Source organism: Labrus mixtus, chromosome 19 (assembly GCF_963584025.1).
Source record: "Labrus mixtus chromosome 19, fLabMix1.1, whole genome shotgun sequence".
Taxonomy (NCBI): Eukaryota; Metazoa; Chordata; class Actinopteri; order Labriformes; family Labridae; genus Labrus; species Labrus mixtus.
In genome coordinates, this window is record NC_083630.1 from 17341612 (window position 1) to 17362918 (window position 21307).

At 41.3% G+C, this 21307-nt stretch overlaps 4 protein-coding genes and 1 long non-coding RNA gene across 6 annotated transcripts in view; 3 read left to right on the forward strand and 2 right to left on the reverse strand.

Moving 5' to 3' along the window:
- Positions 1–1384, reverse strand: part of LOC132993932 (neutral cholesterol ester hydrolase 1-like) — a 7996-nt gene extending 6612 nt beyond the window's left edge. Inside the window, exon 1 of the mRNA XM_061063923.1 lies at positions 1074–1384. Coding sequence (XP_060919906.1) covers positions 1074–1208 — 135 coding nt within the window. The 5' untranslated portion in view covers positions 1209–1384. The remainder of the gene's footprint in view (positions 1–1073) is intronic.
- A 1617-nt stretch (positions 1385–3001) lies between these two features.
- LOC132994401 (uncharacterized) lies at positions 3002–3512 on the forward strand. The gene is made up of 3 exons (XR_009676694.1): positions 3002–3136; positions 3215–3258; positions 3324–3512. It is a non-coding gene; the product is annotated as an uncharacterized LOC132994401 (long non-coding RNA).
- Positions 3513–3670: 158 nt separating this feature from the next.
- LOC132994656 (bromodomain-containing protein 4-like) lies at positions 3671–6706 on the forward strand. Its single transcript, XM_061065145.1, has one exon. The coding sequence runs from the start codon at positions 3671–3673 to the stop codon at positions 6704–6706; it is 3036 nt and encodes a 1011-aa protein (XP_060921128.1).
- emc9 (ER membrane protein complex subunit 9) lies at positions 6629–14895 on the forward strand. 2 transcript variants are annotated; one of them, XM_061064726.1, is made up of 7 exons: positions 6629–6742; positions 8540–8729; positions 10304–10506; positions 12724–12800; positions 12945–13014; positions 13162–13256; positions 14404–14895. In XM_061064726.1, exons 2-7 carry the CDS (start codon positions 8726–8728, stop codon positions 14582–14584), a joined length of 630 nt encoding a protein of 209 aa, XP_060920709.1. In that variant the 5' UTR covers positions 6629–6742; positions 8540–8725; the 3' UTR covers positions 14585–14895. The 2 variants fall into 2 exon arrangements, with proteins under 2 accessions (XP_060920709.1, XP_060920710.1); XM_061064727.1 differs by lacking the exons at positions 6629–6742; positions 8540–8729 and adding an exon at positions 9902–10101.
- LOC132994657 (E3 ubiquitin-protein ligase RNF31-like) overlaps positions 14698–21307 on the reverse strand; it is a 30113-nt gene continuing 23503 nt past the window's right edge. The window contains 6 exon segments of the mRNA XM_061065146.1: positions 14698–17283; positions 18037–18152; positions 18403–18792; positions 19712–19771; positions 20239–20326; positions 21017–21186. Coding sequence (XP_060921129.1) covers positions 17116–17283; positions 18037–18152; positions 18403–18792; positions 19712–19771; positions 20239–20326; positions 21017–21186 — 992 coding nt within the window. The 3' untranslated portion in view covers positions 14698–17115.

Sequence of the window (21307 nt, forward strand, 5' to 3'; positions counted from 1 at the left end):
CACACACACACACACACACACACACACACTTCCTGCATGAGACAGGTTTTTCACGCCTGACCTCTCTCTCTCTCTCTGCAGCTGTTCGGGGGACTGCTTCACTTTTTTTAAACTGTTGTTTGAATCCCCACTAAGAGACCAGAGACAGAAACTCCCTTTTTTCTAAAGTGCAACATGGTGCAATATCCAGATATACTCATATTAATTCTGTTTGTTTCATTCTACTCTCCCCCACACAAGTACAGTTTTTAATGTAACTTTAGGTTTAATTTATTTTATTTATTTAATCTATCTATTCTAATTCAGCAGCACAATATATGATGAATTAGTTTGGTACAGAATGTTGTAATCGTCTTAAATCTAATCTTCTTTATTCTACTCTAATCAGTGCAGTATGTTATAATCCATACCATTCTTGCTGTAATTGTATTATATTATGATACAGTTTGGTCAAAGGTGTAGCATTCTGCTCAAGTGTATTATGTTATTTTCTACTCTTTTCCACCATGGTTTAGTATTTGACAAAATATTTAACATTCTATTTCAATCAATTCTACTCCAGTACACTACTGGTTTGTTACTGGTCATTTGCTTCATAGTCTGTCCTGTATTGTAACACTCTTATAGCTGCACAGTGTGCTTCATTACAGTATCATGTTTCTTCTTGGTCATCTTTTTTCTTCACTTATATTCTCCTCTGCTGTATACACTCAGATAATTGATTCTATTTTTAACGGAATGTTGTTTAATATTTATTATTACATATTGAATTGAATCATTTCCAAATCTATTCTGTACATTTTTGTAAAAGCCTTAAATGTAATAATAACTATATTCTCTTATTTTCTCCCATAAATCCATTGGTTGTCCTGTTTAATGTTATTGTTTATTCATTGTCACATGTTTCAACACTCTGCTCAATTAATATAAAATTTTTGCTTTGACTCTTTGTTATTGCCATTGTAAACATTTAATAATATTATCTATATTTTCTCTAACTATCTAACCCTGACAGCTCCTGTATTTTCTCATCAACCTGTCCTCCACCTCTCTCCCCCTCACTGCATCCTCACCGCCTTCATGAAGCTCCGGAACAGCGCGTCCAGCAGCATCAGCTTCCACGGCTCGCACACTCCTGTCGGAAGCGGCAAGTAGACGTAGTAAGCAGCCGCCGACAGCAGCACGGCTCCGGCCAAACGGAGCCTCATGGCGGCAGACTGTACCTGCCTAATGCCTACCGGTAATACGGTTATTACCCTCCCCCGGTCCAAGGGAATTGGAAGCTCCGCCAGAGATCAACGAAATACAGAGGATTGACCTTGATTTCAAAATAAATCCCGAGCTCCAGGTTGTACGTCTATATCATAGCGAACAACACACGGAATGCTCTTATTTTGAAAAGTAAAAGAGGAAGTAGTGACGGCATTGTGTAAGGAGGTTGCTGACGGGAAGTGTAGTTTTTTTCTGATGGTGGTCATAATACGACAAATATATTTAGCCTGTTGCAAATGGTTTGTTTAAAAGTTTGGTTCTTGGGCTCAAATATCGTGATAAAGATAATTTAATGTATGTAAACATTTTTACACTGTTTTATAACCCAACCTTAGGCTAACAAACGATGTTAATCAACAGTTCAATATTACTGTATACTGTAAATTCTGAAAACCTGTAACACAGGATGTATGATAGGAAATGCTACGGTGAACCATTTCATGTATGCAGATGATCTTGTGGTCCTTAATGTAGTGATGGGCCCGTATTCACAAACATCCTCTCAGAGGGCTCCTAACTTGACTTAAAAAAAGATATATAGCTGCAAGTATTTATAGCTTAAGAGTGATTTAGGAACATTTTCAGAGCAAGGAAGAGACAGTAGAAACTTTTAATTTAGTGAGGAGGCATGGTTAACCCCTGTTGCTAGGTATGACAACCTTTTTCAGAAGCTGTATTTGTTAATCTAAAGAAAATTGAGAAAAAAAAGTCGTACAGAATACAGTCACACATTTGTGTAATTATGAACACTATGAAATTAGTATTTGTGTAATAATATAGGCGTACTTTAAAAGTATACAGCCTACAATGTTTGAAATAACATGTCCACTTGTGCAGCAGCTTCTTTACCTGCTGTTCGTTACATCAGCAGGTGAAGAGCCTTAATTAGTGATTGGATGCACCTGTGGAGGTAACCACATGTAGAGAAGCTCAACATGCATTTCTCACTTTTTACTGAATAAAGTCAAAGATGGATTGAAATGTGTGCACAAATATTTTTTTGTCTCTTGGGCCCAACTATGATTCAAAAATACTCTTTGTGTAGTGTTTGATAAACATTTCCCTGTTTCATCCTCAGTTTGAGAAAGCCTGTTAGAAGTCCTCCTCACTACTCCTCACATTGTTACACCTTAGGAGCTCTCTTAAGGGCTACGATGCTTTGTGAATAACTCTCATTTTAAAAGGGTCTAGTCTGAACTTTGAGGGCAAATTCTTAGAAAATGTCCTGATTCTAAGAATTTTCTTAGAATTTTGTCACTAGGAGCAACTCTTAGTACTTTGGAGGCTTCATACGGCCCCTGCCTCACACACTTTCAATCCAAGATATGGAAACTCTGTTAAAGTTGTAGGCTATCGTCAGAGGGCAATGTTTTCAGTTTTTAGGGATTTTATACCATGCCTTACCATTTATGTTGCATGTTTGTATACTTTGTATTTTATGTATATTCTTATCTGGATCCTGTGTCTATAATAAAGTTTTGATAGATTTTTGTCCGGTGCTCATGATGGATTAATGTTGGGTATTTGTAAATAATGTGATAAAGAGTAATGTATTCCTTCTCTTCTGTAATATAATATAACAAAGAGTAAGGTATTTTATCTGCTCTTTTGTAAAGTGTCTTAAGATAACATTTGTAATGAATTGGCGCTATACACATAAAGATTAATTGATTGTTGGTTAATTAACCACACCTACCTACAACTACTCACACCTGTGTCCAGGTAATCCGAAAAGGTAAGAGGGAAAACATAGCTCCAGGTTCAATGTTCTTTAGTGACTTGTTGTTCTCAGACTGGTTCAGTTGTTTGGTTTGTTGCTTTACTGGTTGTAAACAGTGGCTGAAGCCATGGGGTCTCTATTGAGGTATGTTTAAAAAAAAAAAAAAAATCTTATTGATTGTTAAACTCAAATTGTATTGTAACTTGTTGATGTCTTGTCTAGATGGTTGCTGTTTTCCTTGCTAGCTGTGGGATGCCAAGCAATTTGTAAGTTCAGTCTATATCGGAAGCCTTTGATTAGTTATACATTTGCTAAAATATTTGCGCTCCAGCTTTCAGGACTGGATCTGCTCAGAAGTATGGAGAAGGTGATGGTGTCACTACAGGTTATCAACCAGATTCAAACAGCTTTACCACTGGGGATGATTCTTCATGGAGCATAGGGGCACTTGGTGGTCATGATTCAACCTCAAATACAAACTTGGCAAGTACTTGCAACATACATTTTCCAGGATGCCATATCAATTCTGAAACAAGAACGAATATAATGTGTCTGAGTCAAGTGTTCCTTTGCCTTCCTGCACCATAGATTGAGCAGTCTGATTATCAGCCAAAGCAACTTCAAGGATCTAGCTTCAAGGAACTGGAGGATCAACAACTGCAATTGCCCCCGCAGTCAATGAAGGGAGCTCCCCAAAAGCCTCAGCAGATGTCCCAGCAGCCTAGCTTTTCGCCTGAGCTGCAGCCACAGGTTCCATCCCAGTTCCAAGTACCTAGCTTCCCACCAAAGCAGCAGGTTGCACAGGTGCCCCAGCAGCAACCCAACTTTCCACCCAAGCAACAGCAGCCCAGTTTTCCGCCCCAGCAGCAGCTTGCACAGATGCCCCAGCAGCCCAGCTTTCCATCCAAGCAAGAGCAGCAGATGCCCCAGCAGCCCAGTTTTCCACCCCAGCAGGAACTTGCACAGATGCACCAGCAGCCCAGCTTTCCATCCAAGCAACAACTTGCACAGATGTACCAGCAGCCCAGCTTTCCACCCCAGCAGCAACTTGCACAGATGCACCAGCAGCCCAGCTTTCCACCCCAGCAGCAACTAGCACAGATGCCTCAGCAGCCCAACTATCCACCCAAGCAGCAGCAGCAGCAGCAGCAGCAGCTTGCACAGATGCCCCAGCAGCCCAGCTTTCCACCCCAGCAGCAACTTGCACAGATGCCCCAGCAGCCCAGCTTTCCACCCCAGCAGCAACTTGCACAGATGCACCAGCAGCCCAGCTTTCCACCCCAGCAGCAACTTGCACAGATGCCTCAGCAGCCCAACTATCCACCCAAGCAGCAGATGCCCCAGCAGCCCAGCTTTCCACCCCAGCAGCAACTTGCACAGATGCCCCAGCAGGCCAGCTTTCCACCCCAGCAGCAACTTGCACAGATGCCTCAGCAGCCCAACTATCCACCCAAGCAGCAGATGCCCCAGCAGCCCAGCTTTCCACCCCAGCAGCAACTTGCACAGATGCCCCAGCAGCCCAGCTTTCCACCCCAGCAGCAACTTGCACTGATGCCTCAGCAGCCCAACTATCCACCCAAGCAGCAGATGCCCCAGCAGCCCAGCTTTCCATCCAAGCAAGAGCAGCAGATGCCCCAGCAGCCCAGCTTTCCACCCCAGCAGCAACTTGCACAGATGCCCCAGCAGCCCAGCTTTCCATCCAAGCAAGAGCAGCAGATGCCCCAGCAGCCCAGCTTTCCACCCCAGCAGCAACTTGCACAGATGCACCAGCAGCCCAGCTTTCCATCCAAGCAACAGCAGCAGATGCCTCAGCAGCCCAGCTTTCCATCCAAGCAACAACTTGCACAGATGCCCCAGCAGCCCAGCTTTCCACCCCAGCAGCAACTAGCACAGATGCCTCAGCAGCCCAACTATCCACCCAAGCAGCAGCAGCTTGCACAGATGCCCCAGCAGCCCAGCTTTCCACCCCAGCAGCAACTTACACAGATGCCTCAGCAGCCCAGCTTTCCATCCAAGCAGCAGATGTCCCAGCAGCCCAGCTTTCCATCCAAGCAAGAGCAGCAGATGCCCCAGCAGCCCAGTTTTCCATCCCAGCAGCAGCTTGCACAGATGCCCCAGCAGCCCAGCTTTCCATCCAAGCAAGAGCAGCAGATGCCCCAGCAGCCCAGTTTTCCACCCAAGCAGCAGCTTGCACAGATGCCCCAGCAGCCCAGCTTTCCATCCAAGCAAGAGCAGCAGATGCCCCAGCAGCCCAGTTTTCCACCCCAGCAGCAGCTTGCACAGATGCCCCAGCAGCCCAGCTTTGCACCCCAGCAGCAACTTGCACAGATGCCTCAGCAGCCCAACTATCCACCCAAGCAGCAGCAACAGCAGCAACTTGCACAGATGCACCAGCAGCCCAGCTTTCCATCCAAGCAACAGCAGCAGATGCCTCAGCAACCCGGCTTTCCATCCAAGCAGCAGATGCCTCAGCAGCCCAGCTTTCCATCCAAGCAACAGCAGCAGATGCCTCAGCAGCCCAGCTTTCCATCCAAGCAAGAGCAGCAGATGCCCCAGCAGCCCAGTTTTCCACCCAAGCAGCAGCTTGCACAGATGCCCCAGCAGCCCAGCTTTCCACCCCAGCAGCAGCTTGCACAGATGCCCCAGCAGCCCAGCTTTCCACCCCAGCAGCAACTTGCACAGATGCCCCAGCAGCCCAGCTTTCCATCCAAGCAAGAGCAGCAGATGCCCCAGCAGCCCAGCTTTCCATCCAAGCAACAACTTGCACAGATGCCCCAGCAGCCCAGCTTTCCATCCAAGCAACAACTTACACAGATGCCCCAGCAGCCCAGCTTTCCACCCCAGCAGCAACTTGCACAGATGCCCCAGCAGCCCAGTTTTCCACCCAAGCAGCAACAGCAGCAGCTTGCACAGATGCCCCATCAGCCCGGCTTTCCATCCAAGCAGCAGATGCCTCAGCAGCCCAGCTTTCCATCCAAGCAACAGCAGCAGATGCCTCAGCAGCCCAGCTTTCCATCCAAGCTTGCGCAGATGCCTCAGCAGCCCAACTATCAACCCAAGCAACAGCAGCAGATGCCTCAGCAGCCCAGCTTTCCACCCAGGCAGCAGCTTGCACAGATGCCCCAACAACAGCAGATGCCTCAGCAGCCCAGCTTTCCACCCAGGAAACAGCAGCATCTCCCTCAGATGCCCAGCTTTCTACCCAAGCAACATCAGATGATGCCCAGCTTTACATCTAAGCAGAAGTTTGCTCAGATGCCCCAGCAGCCCGACTTTCCATCCAAGCAACAGCAGCAGATGCCACAGCAGCAGATGCCTCAGCAGCCCAGCTTTCCACCCAAGCAACAGCAGCATCAGATGATGCCCCAGCAGCCTAGCTTTCCATCTAAGCAACAGGAGCTTGCACAGATGCCCAACTTTCCACCTAAGCGACAGCAACTGCTGCCTCAGATACCTCAACATCCCAGCTTTCCACCCAAGCAACAGCAGCATCAGATGATGCCCCAGCAGCCCAGCTTTCCATCTAAGCAGCAGGAGCTTGGCTACCAAGAGCCCCCAGTTCCTGAAAAGGCTTTCCGTCTACCCAAGCAGCATCTTCAAGTACCACAGAAGCCTAAATGGCTAAGCTTCCCACCCAAGCAGCAGCCACATTGGTATGGCAAGTGGGTTCCCCAGCAACCACGCTCTCCTGCCAAGTGGGTTCCCCAGCAATGACTATCAAGACATCATTCCACTAATTGATTCAAAGTGGTAAGCTATCACTTTATTATTTTTTTTGGTCCAATTTACAGTATTAGTTATGAATATGGCCATATTTACTTTCTTCCAGGTATTGAAGTAGTGTTTTCATAGGAAATAGAGAGACACAGGGCAAAGTTTCAAAGCACTTTGATTTAGTTTCTATTACTATCATTTGAAAAAGCTTTGTGGTTTAGATCCTACAACACTGAAGCAGTTTCACTCAGACTTCATTAAACTGAACCATGTTTTGATTGTAAAATAAATATTACATTCTACATGTCTAGAAGTTTCTTGACAATTTTTTTTTTCTTCAAATGGATATCTAGCATGGTTCTGTTCAATATTGCTAGTTAAATATCAGCTAAGGTTATACATGTATTTCTTAATATAGTTTAGGATCTGAAATAACCCTTCGCTAGCTTACTGTGGGCTGAAATTCCAGGTTACATACATACGCTTAATTACGACGGAGGATTAGTGCCATGTTAAAGATTTTCTTTTTTTTAATTTTTTTTTTTATTTCAAGAATAAAGTCGTAAATTTTGGAGACCAGTCTGCTCAAAAAGGATGAAAATCTTTTACTCTGCAGACACGACTTCCTCCAAGTCAGTGTGGTTCTTTCTTCGGAAAAGCCACAGTCTCTTGCAGTATCTTTTCAGGGTACTGATATTTTATGACAATGTGAAGCTGATGTGCCAAAAGCATGTGTAGATTCATATTTGCAAGTAAAGCCCCAACACAACTATTTTTGTCTGTTATCTGTACTACCTTGTTAAAGTGTCTCGTGTGCCGAGACAGTTTGTGTCCTGTTCATACATAATTTTACTGATGAACAAGGTCTTCCAAGTTGAAGTGAAAACTTCTCTTGAACTAACTGTTTTTACTGACTACACAAGGACGTAGCCTATTTCCTTATTGGTGAAACCTTTAGGACAAGATGCTCCATGTTTGTCATTTGATAACAGGATGTTGCTGTTCTTCTGATATAGACTATAATAATGACTTAATTCTTTAAATACTTTAAATTTAAAAAAATATAACATGGCCCTAATCCTCCGTATTTATCTAGAGGCTGTAAAATAAATCTGAGGAAAAACACTGCCCTGCTAAATAAGTTGTACAACTGTTTGGCGTAAATGAGCATGCAAGAGCCATTTTGGCTTTATTTTCAAAAAGTTAACCTGATATCCAAATATGAGAGAAATATGCTATGCTAGATTTCTCGGACGTATTGTTGGAATAAACCGAAACTTTCGTTATTCTGCTACACATTTACTTGATAGCTTTTTGCATGCCCAAACACCACAGCTCTGGACATCAGTCAGCCTGCTGGCCGACGCTCACTCTTTAGTGGCATTCCTGAAAGGCAGCTGTGCTCCCTCCATCCCAGATCAAAACACTGCTCTGACAGTTCAGAAGCAATTCCCAAAGTGATGTTCAGATGTTTTCTTGCTGACGGTGTGAACGTGACTGGTTTTGGCAGGAAGCTGCTCGCCCCTTTCTGGTACTGTGACTCACTCATTACTTTAGCATTTTGTCAAAGTACATGGGATGGATGGATCTAAAAAGGGTAAATAAACAATATGCATGCAAACTTCATGCCAACCTGTCATTAGTGAGTGCCCCACTTGCGCCAGCCCAACCAAAAGTGTGGACATGGCACTGCCCTTTAAAATTTTTGTCTCGGTCATCCTTATGTTCGTCCTTTCCTTTGGTTCTCTTGTCATCAAATTCCCACTCAAAAAAGCAGCTTGACTCCCTAAAGCTCCCACTTCCTTAACAGGCTCTCCCCCCCCACCCAAGCAGCATCCTGAAATCCCACAGCAAAAGCTGCCCCAGGTACCCAAGAAGCCGTTGTTCCCAGCCGACCAAAGGCTCCAGGTGTCTCAGCGGCCTGTTTTCATACCCTGGCAAAAGCCCCAATTGTCATGGAAGCCACAACAATTATCCTGCGAACTTTGACCCACGACATCAGTCCCCTAATGGTTTCAGATGGGTAAGCTATAATTGCATTATATATATTTTATTTTTTTGTACAATGGCCATCTTTACTTTCTTCCAGGTATTGAAGCAGTGGTTTCATAGGGAATGGATAGACACTGAACAAAGTGTGTCAAAGCATTTAGATTAAGTTTCTAATACTATCACACTCATTTGAAACTGCGTTGTTTTAGGTCCTACACCACTGAAGCTGCTTTCCACATTCAACTGAACCATGTCTTGTAAAATAAACATTACAATTCTACACGTCTAGATTGCAAATGGCATTGATATCTACCAATGATTTAATGGTCCTGCTACATAAATATCAGCTAAGGTTATAACTGTATTCATTTCTTAATATAGTTTTGGGTCTGAAATAACTAAGTGCTATCGTACTGTGGTCTTAATATTCTTCGTTACGTAGCTGTTATCTATTGAGGCTGTAAAATGAATCCAGGGATTCTAAAAAAAAAATACTCCCACTATACCCTGCTAAATGAGTTTTACAACAATTTGAAGTAAATCAACATGCAAAATGAGCTATGTCTTAAATTTGTTTATTCTGACCAGCGTAACAGTCTCTGTTTAAACATAAATGTTAAATACCCTTGACATTCTCAAGATTTTTATTTGTCACATGCTCATACAGATGTGCAGTGAAATGTAAGGACTGTTCCGCAAGGCCGCGCAATAAACACTGAAATTACTAATACACGTATATACAGTAAAATAGAATGTAAAACATAAAAAGTTGATCTCTGTCCAAGGTTGCAGGCACGTCTTTATTGTAGGTTGTGCAACTTTATTCCTAAACACGGCAGCCTTGTTAATACACAACAGATTGTGCAAAAAACCTGTGTGGGGTTTAAAGATAAGAAAACATATAGCCTACTTGGATAATGCTTTATTTAAATATTTGGCAGATAAATTAACATTTAACCCAGGAATACTGGATCAATACTATGAAAATGTATTTGAAGTGGGAAAAGAGTGTTGCTCTTTTTTAAATTACATCCTTTCTTTCATTATTCCTTCTCTTAACAAACTGTACCTGCAGACTATATAAATGCCACATCATCTCCATTAGAGGCAGCACTGCTAAAGCCTGTACGTATGACGCAACATCCGAAGAAGAATGGAAAAACTCAGCTCGTTGCACTGATCGAGGTTTCAGCCAATCAGATCGTTACATACACCACTTGTGGGCGGGACCGGAAGTAGCTGTACAGACCAGACGCTTTCCAGGAGCTGTCAGATGAGACTGATAAAGCTCACTTTAAACACTTCAACTGTTTAAAAAACGTGTATGACTCGATATTTTTGAAAGTCAGAGAATACGAATTTGTTTGTCGAAGCTACATTTAGTGAATTAAAATCCTCTTAAGGTAAGAATTCATTCAACCGTTCCGTGGCTGGCTACTATGCTAATGCTAATATATAAGCAGCAACAACAATTCGCGAAGGAGGTTAATGAAGCTACTAAAACGTCACATTTTCTCGCCATTACTTATTCATATGTGATACTTTTGGACGGCTAACTTGTGCATGTCGTCAGTTTTTATTGCGTTTGTCTCTGTGTCCTCCCAGTGGTCGTGATGGGTGAAGTGGAGCTGTCATGTCGAGCTTTTGTGAAGATGTACCTTCACTCCTGTTTGTTCCCGAGGTGCAGCATCAACGGGCTGCTGTTGTCGTCCGCATCGGCAGGTGGCGCTGTTTGTGTGACAGACTGTGTCCCGCTGCTGCACTCACACCTGTCCCTGGCTCCTATCACTCAGCTGGCCCTCACACAGGTAGAAGGACCGACAACACACACTACTTTCTCTACACTACACAGTGAATACACCACTTATAGGGGTGTCTGAATTCTGATTGAGCATGATCATATACACTACTTAGTTTAGTTTATTGTTTCATGGACAGTCCCCTTTAATTTACTGTACAGTAAAAGAAGCAGCTTTAGCCTTTACGGCTAATTTCCAGCTGTAGTCCCCGGCCAGTTGTCAGTAGGCAACCTAAAATGCAATTGTTAAGATTTAAAATACATTACATTTGTAATTACAACAGGCCTAAGCAAAAGGAAAATAGGCATGCAACATATCACACACACACAATTGGAGCAGGCACAATCAAAGCAGTTCATGCAATAAAGACAATACTGGGGCGACAAGGGAAAAGAATAATCAGAGGCCACATTGAAAGCACATACAAGACATAACATGGACGCATAAGTGGACGCACTGTTGTGGGATACAGTCACTATCTAAGCAATACCATCATGCAATTGTGGCTCAAAGCTCCTTATGACTTTATAGAATTACTTTATTGATCCCAAACTGGGAAATTGTGGCGTTCCAGCAGCAGGTTATCCAACACACAATGAGTAAAAAAAACAATGTTAGCAAATCTAAACACAATATAATATTAAATACAAAGTAAATAAGTACTAAAAATATCAAAACTAAGAATGTGAATATATACAACCAGGATTTAACTTACTTACTAGTCTTAAATAGGAAGATTAAATGTGCAAAAACAGAGTTGTAAATGGACAGTATTGACATAAGTTAAAGTGCATGAGTGTAGACACATTATAAGCAGAAACTATAAATATAACAGCGAGTAGACAGACAAATGAAGAGTTTGGACTAATGGAGAGGCCAGCATGAACACGCAACATAGAAACACACAAGATCATATTTGGACACTTTTATAATAAAATGTAGAACCTTAGTAGTAGTGTTTGAAATGTTTTTCTGGTGCTAAATGAGTACATGGTAAAGTCCACTCTAGAGAACCCCTTATGTAGGCAGAAGGGAATGAGTGTTTGGTTTCTGACACAACTCATCTCTGTTATATCTCAGAACTCTTTGAGGATCTGTGTCTTGTAAGGTTGTCACAATAATAGAAATTTAAAACTTACTCTAGTAAATCTCTAACAAGATCAAACCTTGTTTAAAACCACAGTGACAAAAATGGAAGTCCTCCTAGGCACCCTATCGTGTCATTTCTTAGTTTTTATTAACTTAAATGGCAAGGGAATTGTATTCGTTTCCTGTGCAGCTGTGCATGCTCACAGAGAAAATATCTGCAGTAGGGCTGCATCCCACAGTTATTTTCATCATTGATTAATCTTCAGGTTATTTTTACTGTTAATAGATGAATGTCTCAGTTTATATATTGTCAAGAAAAGTGAAAAATGAGCCAGAGGTGAAGTCTTCACATTTTTTCTTTTGTCCACAGCCCAAAGCCAGAAGACTTATAAGTTATCATAAAGAAAGCTTAAATGTAGCCTGAAAGAGGAGGTAGATCAATGAGACAAATGCTGACAATCAGATGAGACGACTAATGAAAAATGTTTGATTCTCAATGGGGAAGTCATATCAAATTGTATTTTTGCACCGGGTACAACGGACAATAAAGACTTTCATTTCTTTTCTGTTAGCTTTAAAATCCGGTGCATTCAAAAGAATCTTGAAACCCTGTTGACTGAGTTATAAAAGTCTAAACAAGAGGTTCATGTTTGCAGAAATGAATGTTCTTTATTACTGAATTTATTGTTAAACAATTATCAGACTGTGAACATTTAAATCTAGATTCTGTAGTAGAAAAAAAGTACTCCGAGATGCTGTTAGGGTTTGGAATATAAAAAGGGAAATGGTGACCTTTTGACCGTTTTTAGCCAAAATAAAAAGCCATAAATGACTTTTCCCTCAATTTATGAAAAAATGTAAATATTTTTCTCACAAGACCAGACAGTAGGTTTTATTTTGCATTAGGCGCTCAGGACTCCAACCAATATCTGCTCAAATTTGAGCATAAACTAAACAGCAGAATTAACTTATAATTCACACTGAAGCAAACAGGACTTAGCCTGTAACTTGTGCCAGCTACAAACAAAGCTGGCCTGGTTTTGGCAGCTGCATCTGTGCTCCTGCAGGAAGAGATTTGAATTTTGCATGTGAGTAGGTAAATGAAGTTTTAAATGAGAGCCTGTTTTCTTGTTCCAGGTGGATGTTTGGTGTTCACAGACTCAGCAGAGGATAGTGGGGTACTATCAGGCCAACGCCTGCGTAGCAGACAGTAGGTGGGTTTCCTGGGATGCCCCTCCCAAACGTCTCTTCAAACCCATTCCATTAGACAACTCATTACGTTTAAAAAGAAATGCAATTTTGTGAAGTCAGCCTTAAAACATTTTGTTTAATTCGTCTTCATGATTTGACCTCCACAGCCCGACATCATGTGCGATGAAGATAGCCGACAAGATTTCTGAGCAGTTTGACAACGCAGTTTTGTTAATGGTAAGAACAACTGAATCTACACTGTCCTCAAGTGGTGAACAAACACAGTGATCAGTCATATTAATAACTGTGTCAGACTTGATACTCATTATTTATGCTTTTGAATAATAATGTGTAGTGGTGATTTGTCTTTCCTTTGCTCCACAGCTGGATGGCAGTAAAATGTCTCCAGATTATCGGGTTCCTCCCATCGTGATGTACGAGCGCAAAGATTCAAGATGGACACTCAAGGACAAACACACGTAAGAGACGGCCATTTCTGTCGGGAGTGGAGCCTCTCGGAAGCTCTAGCTGTCAAAGAAGAAATCTCAGTTTTCTGTTTCAATCAGTGGTGCTCAACTGGTCCAGCTTCAGGACCCACCACCAACTCCCAAGAAATCAGATTTGTACAATGAAAAATTGTTCCGCTTGGACGTCAGACAGGACAAAACGTAACAGAACAGAGAAACAAAACACGCTTCATCGACTTTTTGACACAATATTTTTTCTAGGCACAGATTAGCGACCCACTGAAAATGGCCCCGGGACCCACTTTTGGGCCCCACCCTACCAGATGAGACATACAGGTTTAAATCACTGTTTTAACTGTAAAGGTTGTTTAGAGCAGCTTCCTGGACCAATGAGCTGTGAAATTTAGAACAGAGCAATAAGTGAGTTTTCCCAGCATAAGGACTCCTCAATGTAAGTATTAAATCAGGTCAATAATTGGTACAACCACAAGAAACAAAAACTACACTACAGAGAGTCATCTATAATTATCCATGACGCACCAAAGCGCACACACGGGAGCATGATTTCAGTCAGGAAACATTTTGTTGTTGCAATGATTGGATGGCTAAAATCTAAAACTGTTTTACAGTGTTTAAATTATAATGATGCACAATAACATTTAAAAATAACATGCAGCCTAATTAGACAGTTTCATGAGTCTGAAACTGTTTCAATAAGGGTTAGGGTCTATAGCTCCAGAGCTGTCCTCAGGTTTCTACACTTATTATTGGTGATTCAGAATGGAAACGTTTTTTTTTATTTCTAACATTAATCATAGTGAACAACATCCCACATGGTTTAAAACCACGAAAACAGATTCAGAGTGAAACACGGTTTTTCCATCGTGTCAAAAAAAAAACCCCAGTGGAAATTCTACAGTGAGGCCCAAAAACCAGAGACACACCAAACAAGCATTTCTACTGTTGACTTGGGACCTCTTTTATCCAATCATGAAACCAGCACAGATGAAATAGTTTGATCAAGATTTTCACAATAAACTTGATTTTATGGAAAGACAGAGTCATAGAAATGTATAGATCCATGTTCTGGAGCTAATTTCCTTCTTTTTAATTAGCCGACCGTAACAAAAATCTCTCCTCATTTTCTCCCTCTCTTCAGGATAATGCTGCGACAGTGGGAGGAGACCCGGGAGATAGCCAGCCAGATGCTGGAGTCGGGTGATCACACGCTGTTGGTGGATTTTGACAGCCACTTGAACGACATAACAAAGGACTGGACCAATCAGAAACTAAACAACAAGATAGCAGAGCTGGCCTCACCAGCTAACGGGAGCATGTAGAGCCATAAGTAGCATCAGTTTGTACTAAATCCAGATTAATTTATGTTCTGACACGACATCATCGTCCTCTTTTATTAATAATAACTTTTATAACCTCATACAACCACACAGAGTTTAGGAATATGTTCACTTTAATGCATTGTGTTGACTGAACATGGACATAAGATATGCATAAATAACAAAATATTTACAGTTTAATAAATGTCTGTCTTCCCCCTCCCCTCCCCCACAGCGTGCATTGTGGCTCAGCCCAACACTGTTGATTTACATGATAATCCACCTTAAACACACTTTAACACTATTACAACCCACCTCTTGTATCTCTGGTCTGTTTTTTTCCTTTTTGTTGTATTATTGTTATAAATACGTACAGAACAAGCTTCATGGAGTTGGAGAAAATAACAACAAAAAAATAATACAACAGTCCTGCAGTAGAAATGTTTGTTGTAGCTCAAAGTGTTTGTTTTGTCGGAGATCTTAAAAAAAAACTAAAAACACTTCAGTATTTTTTTAAATTGGTAAAACATTTCTAAACAACGCATTAACGATAAAATGTTTTCTATGCAGAGGAAAGTGTTCATTATTGTTTTTGTTATCAACCAGAGCTCCTCCTGTGAGCATCGGAAAGTAAAACCTGCTTTTACAAGTTAACGACATGCAGCAAAGTGCCGATGTCAGATTCTATTCCACGACTTCTGCAGTAAGGACTTCAGCCGTGTGTTAAAACAGGTTGTTCAATGTTTGGAGAACAAAAAAGTGATTTAATGAGAAAATTTTAAAAGACGAAAGGAACAAAAACCCAATACAGGTTTTTGCTGAACATCAAATTGTGTACACTCCTCTGACAGCCTCAACAGAAACAATTATTTAAAGCATCAACAGAGCGTTTTAACTGCAGGACTTCAGTATTGAAATGAGATGTTTGTACTTCTGTTCGCTACTTACACATCTAACATGACTAGTTTGAAAGTAAAACATTTATAAATTGATATTAGGTTCACAAGACGAATCCTAAGATGCAGAAGAATGACTAAGTGGATAAACTACTGTTGCATATAATCTAAACATGACTGTTCACACATTTTTAAATGCATATTGTACGAGTTTAACAAAGACAACACTAAAATCTCTGACTACTTTAGAGTTGGATATGAGTAGATTAACAGGTTTGACATGAAGAATGTGAAAAATAACTGCTAACTACAGCTACTCTAAGATCTATTTAGTTTTAGGATCCTTATGTCGATATTGATTATTCAACAGGACAACATGTACCAGAGTAAATCAGAAACACGTTAGTCATCAGTGCAAGAAGCTGTGGTTCTCAACCTTTTACTCTTCTTTTCTTTTAAGACAAACTGATGTGACTCGTTTCTGATCACAGATGTAAGGATTGAAACCAGCTCAACCATTCCTCATTGTTTCAGTAATATTCACTTTAGAAGGAATAAAACCTCTAAAATGATCCAGTAAGTCACAGAGGTGAAGAGGGGATTTTATAACAAGTACGTACTAAAGAAAACTTGTGACCTTTTATTGGGGGTCTCGACCCACAGGTTCGGAAGCACTGGCTCTAATAGAAAGCGGACATGCAGCCATGATTTCAGAACATCCAGAAACCTGAGCTGCTTCTAACGATTATTTTCTAAATCCAATCAGAGAACCACAGAATAAAAAAGTTCATTCTTTCCCTTGTTTTTCTCGACTGAGGAAAAAGAAAGAACAGATCATCTCATTTGAGAAGCTTGAACTGGAGAGGTGGTGGCGATAGGGTTGGCACAACACCAGACTTTTAAACTTGCATGATTTTTAGTAGAAATCAATCGACAGAGATACCTGTTTCAGTACCACAGCAACAAAAACACAAATCCTATGACCTAAAATAACGGGTAATTTCCTGTATTTAACCACCCAGATAAAAGGAGGCAGACTCCTGCACGGTCTCTAAATTGCACAATTTACATCTCTCTCGCTCAAATATACGACAGATGTGTAGTTTTTTGTTACATCTTTGGTACTTTGTGCCGTGGCTCATTAAATTAATAACGGAGATTGTATCGTGGTATTGAAAAGTTTTAGTGCATTTGTAAGAAATTACAGAATCAAGTATCAAAACATTTGCTGAAATGATCAACTGACAAATGTTGGCAGCTCTAGAGACGACATTCAGTGTCGATTTAAATTTTAGTGTTTTCAGAACGATGCATCATTTAAAAATTGCTAAAGTCAAACCCAAGAAGTGTGTTTGGCAACTATTTCGGTTTGCTGTTTGGTTACATTATAAACTAATTGTTAGGACTGAGCCATGTGAACATGAATGAGTTAATTAGAGGCTTTAACTCGACGTCAGTAATATCTGCCGCTCTGATTTCAGCACTCTTTGTTCATATTTCCTGCTTTTAGACGATGTTTGATTTATCCACTGTCAGCCCTTTACAAACTGTTTTTGTACATTTGGCTTTCAAAGTGGTGTGGAAAAGTCTCTTATTTGAAAAAAAAAACAAAAAACCCTCTCCCGGTGGACAAAGTGCTCAGACAGACCCGCAGGCGATGGTCTAGGGTGTCGGCGAGGGCATGGGGACGAGGTTCAGAGTTACTTCACCCAGAGGAGACTGATGGGCCAGAGACTGGAGGATGCTGATGGAGTCAAAGATGGACTGAGCGTTCTGGACCTGCTGCTCGGCCCACGGGAACGAGATCTGCAGGGGAGGTAAAGGAGAGAAGGAGGTAAAGGTGTTACGATGTTCAGTCACTTAGTAGCTTCTTTAAAGGCTCTTAGAGCACTTTGCCTGTAAGACACTTTGTCACTGATTATTTGAGAGCAAAACAGGAATGTTCGCTACACCATTTGCAAAATCAATACTGCACATATTCCAAATAACTTTCAGAACCCACAGTGCTGTGAGGTTGTCAAAATGTTTAGATCACGGTCATTCTGTGTTATCTGCAATATGAAGCTATGAGTTAACTAAAGAGCACTAACACACGCTTCTTTTATAATCAATAAAATCTTGTTATTGCAATGAACGATGGATTCTAACTTTAGGGAATCTTGACATAATCAAAGAACTTTAGTCATATTTATAACCAAAGGCAGCCTCGAGTGAAAGAGAGAGGACTGTCTATAATACATAAATTCATAAAGCTAATATATATGTGCAGTTTAGACCGTGTGCAAGAGTTTGTCTGCTATGCTTTTGGTGACTGAAAATAAGAAATGACCCAAAATGTTCTTTTCTTTTTGCTTCTGTAGTATCTAAGCAGGTATCAACACCGCTAGAATCGTATTCGAAGTTCAAAAATCTGGTATGGTGATGACCCTCATTTAAATGAGACATTTCAAAAATAAAAACAAAAACAATTTGTATTACTACACCACAATATGTTACTTTACTTCTTCATAAAGCATGTGACGACGTTTTTCTACAGAGAGGATTTTGCAGCACATTCACCTGAACAATGATGAGTTTTGTGGACGGGTCTTCAGTGTTGTTCAGCTCTTCTCCAAAACAAAGAGTGACACCGCACTGAGGAGGCTCGCCGTTGTTTACACGAAAGTCGTCCAGTTCTGATTGTGAAGGGAAACAGTCAGTTAAACACACCGTCACTTTTCACACTATAGACGCTTTGTTTTCAGCCTTGTATCATTTTCAAACAAACATTAAGTTTCTGAAATGATTTGTCCAAACAATGCAAGAAATCTAACAAAATGGCCACAACAAGGTCAAACTTAAGGTTGACAGATTCCTTTTTTAAACGTTACCAACAGTCCAGTTGTTTGTAGTTTGTAATCATACATGACAAACATGAACACTCACGCTGCTTGAACATGTCTTTACTGAAGAGCATAACCGGCGCCATGTTTCTTTCCATCTTGTGCAGCCCCGTCATGGTCGTGTGCGGCCCCGTCCAGAAGACCCGCCCCTGACAGAAGCGTTTCCCGTACACCCCCTGCGGCGTGGAGGTCAGCAGCACCCCTTTCTCCATAAAGGGTAGCAGGGTGAACACGGCCTGCAGCTCCGGGCAGGCCTGCAGTGAGTGAGGAGGCTCCGGCAGAGGGATGCGTGGAAACCTGCTTTTCATGACGGCCGACGTCGGGGGGGCAGGAGAGGAGGGCAGGTACATAATCCTGGCATCAGAGCCCTGGATCTGATGTTTGAGCACCTCCTGTCCTAAATAATAAACCTGCACTCTGAAGGAGTCCTGGACTGGAGACACAAACACAGAGAAGAGAGCGATTAGAGAAAAAGTAACCTTTTCTATTCCCAAGACAAAGATAGCCTTGTGGTTAGTGGGCGTGCCCCATGTGCAGAGGCCATAGTCCTTTGTGTGGCAGTTTTCTATTTTTACACGGACACCAAAACATTCTTTGTACTGAACAAGTTGCACAGTTCAAAACATCTCTTTCAGCATGAGATCCGACTGAGAACTCTTAATCTTTTTAGAGTTTTTTTTTCTGTGTGAAACTAGATTATTATTTGCAACATGTGTTTCCCTTTCTTCTCAGCATAATGATAAATGGTTTTAAAAATTGGCACTGCAAAAACAATAATCTAATTTTAGCAAGTGTATTCGTCTAATCTCTAGTAAAAAATATCTCAATACACTTAATAAAAGCCACATTCACGTCCTGACAAGTCCAGATACACATCTTATTTAGAGACATTCAAAGCACGGATTAGGCCTGAAGTGTTGTAATAAGTACAAATATCTGTAAATAACACAAGCAAATAGTTACTGGTTACATTTCATGAGCTTTCTGCATTAGCAGTCCTTTATTACTCATTTAAGTTTTGTAAGGCTTATTTTTTTTTTCACGTCAGGGAATTTAGGAATTCAATCACACTAAGATTTATTTTCTTCTTATGATAATACTTTATTCTTATAACGTTTGGGATTGCCACCTCTGTTGGTTCAAGGCTATAATCAGATGATACATTTAAAAAAATAAAAACAAAAAGTGATGTAAAAACTGTAGTAATATTTCAAACAGTCAACCAAACAGTCGACCAACTCAACCAGAGACGGTTTGGAAACACTGCAGCGTTTCTGAGGGACTGCAGTTAATAACTCAAAAATAAAGACCTGTTATATTCAGTCTAACTCTCATATTTTCTTGGTTCATACCTCCTGTTGGAGCGGAGACGCTCTCCTCGATCCTCACGTCTAACGTGATCTCATCATCCACTGCAGAGACAGACGGAAATAAAAAAGGTGATAAATGTTCAGTCAGGTGTTCAGTCAAGTGTTAGCTGTCACAGTCAGTTCTCTCTGCACTGAAACCTCAAACCCCACACTTTGCTTTGTTTGCACCAGTTCATATGAACTGAAGCAACCAATGGAGCAGCTCGGTGTTTATATCTCCCCCCCCCCCCCCCCCCCCGAAGGTATTTTTGAAGGAGCACAGATGATGACACAAGCTTGTGATTTGTCTAACTGTGAGTTTCACTTTCAGTCAGAGAGACAGACAGTAATGTTGCAACATGATATCTGCAACTAGAAGGTGAACAATTTACTCCGGTGTTTATTTCAGGTCCCTGGTTTATCCAGTTTAGTTCAGGAGGTTTATTGACTCAGGGCAGACATATCAGACTGTGTCCTTGAATTGACTGACTCCATTATCAGTACCCTCCGATGTGGCTGCTGAAACTCACCGTCTCTCTGTATGGTTATGGTCGTGTGCTGGGCGGGTTCGTCTGTCAGGATGCAGATGTCTCCGTGCAGCAGAGACTCGTCAACACACTGAGGATCAGAATGTTTACACAAGATTAACAAATTTCCTGCCCCGACAGATTACAATCAACAGTCTGTTAGGAACAGAAACCAAGTCATGATGATGATCATCTTGATGTTTTGTTAAGTTCCACCAGCAGGTCATAGTCAGATTCACTTAGTCACAGTTTTTATTTGACTTCTTATCTGTACAAGCTACATTTACAACTCAGTGCTGAAGAAATGGTACCTGACAGGAAGAGGTTATAACAAAATTATGTATACGAATATGAGGGCTTTATAACAGAGCAACACATTAGTGCCATTACATTTTCACCTCTAATGTATTGTTTTTACTTTCTGCAGATACTGTTTTTCCCACATTGTACGAGAAATAATGGAAATAACTTGAACAACAAAACAAACTCTAAAATGTCAGATTTGACGGTGAATTCAGCCGATGTATTGTCTCACTTCCTCTAACTTTAAAGTGGTGGTGTATAATAGTAAAACAAAATAAATACATTTTAATAAGTGTGAAATGAGTGTTAACTTTGACTTTAAATGTGTGCTTTTATTGTTGCTGTATTGCATCAAATAATTCAACTTTTTGTTGTGGACAAATCAGATTAATTTTTCTTGCTCTGTGCTGCTCACATTTCTCTGTTCAGGCTTCACATTTTCATTTAGGCTTCATACTTTTCGCAGCGTTAAACTCACCAGCTGCGAGGTGACCTCTTCCGTCTTTATCTGCTTGATCTGTCCGCCGTCGTCGCTGTCAGATTCACTGTTGCTGCTGCTGCTGCTGCTGCTCCTCCTCCTCCTCCTCCTCTTCGGCCTCTTGCTGGCTTTAACTTTAACTTTGCATTTATTTTCAGGAACCGCCACACCTGAAAGCACAACGAAAAGGAACCTCATAAAACATCTGACTTCTCAGGGTTAAAGTTCTCGTCCCAGTTATTACAGTGACGTTGTTCTGAACTCGATGCTCCCTGCAGACTTTGCAAACAG

What these genes read in the sequence shown, in the direction of transcription:
- LOC132994656 (XM_061065145.1), top strand. Translation starts at nt 3,671, where the DNA reads ATGAAGGGAGCTCCCCAAAAGCCTCAGCAGATGTCCCAGCAGCCTAGC.
- emc9 (XM_061064726.1), top strand. An exon ending in CTCAGCTGGCCCTCACACAG is followed by an intron (nt 10,507 to 12,723) that starts GTAGAAGGACCG and finishes TTCTTGTTCCAG; the next exon opens with GTGGATGTTTGGTGTTCACA. An exon ending in GCCTGCGTAGCAGACAGTAG is followed by an intron (nt 12,801 to 12,944) that starts GTGGGTTTCCTG and finishes TGACCTCCACAG; the next exon opens with CCCGACATCATGTGCGATGA.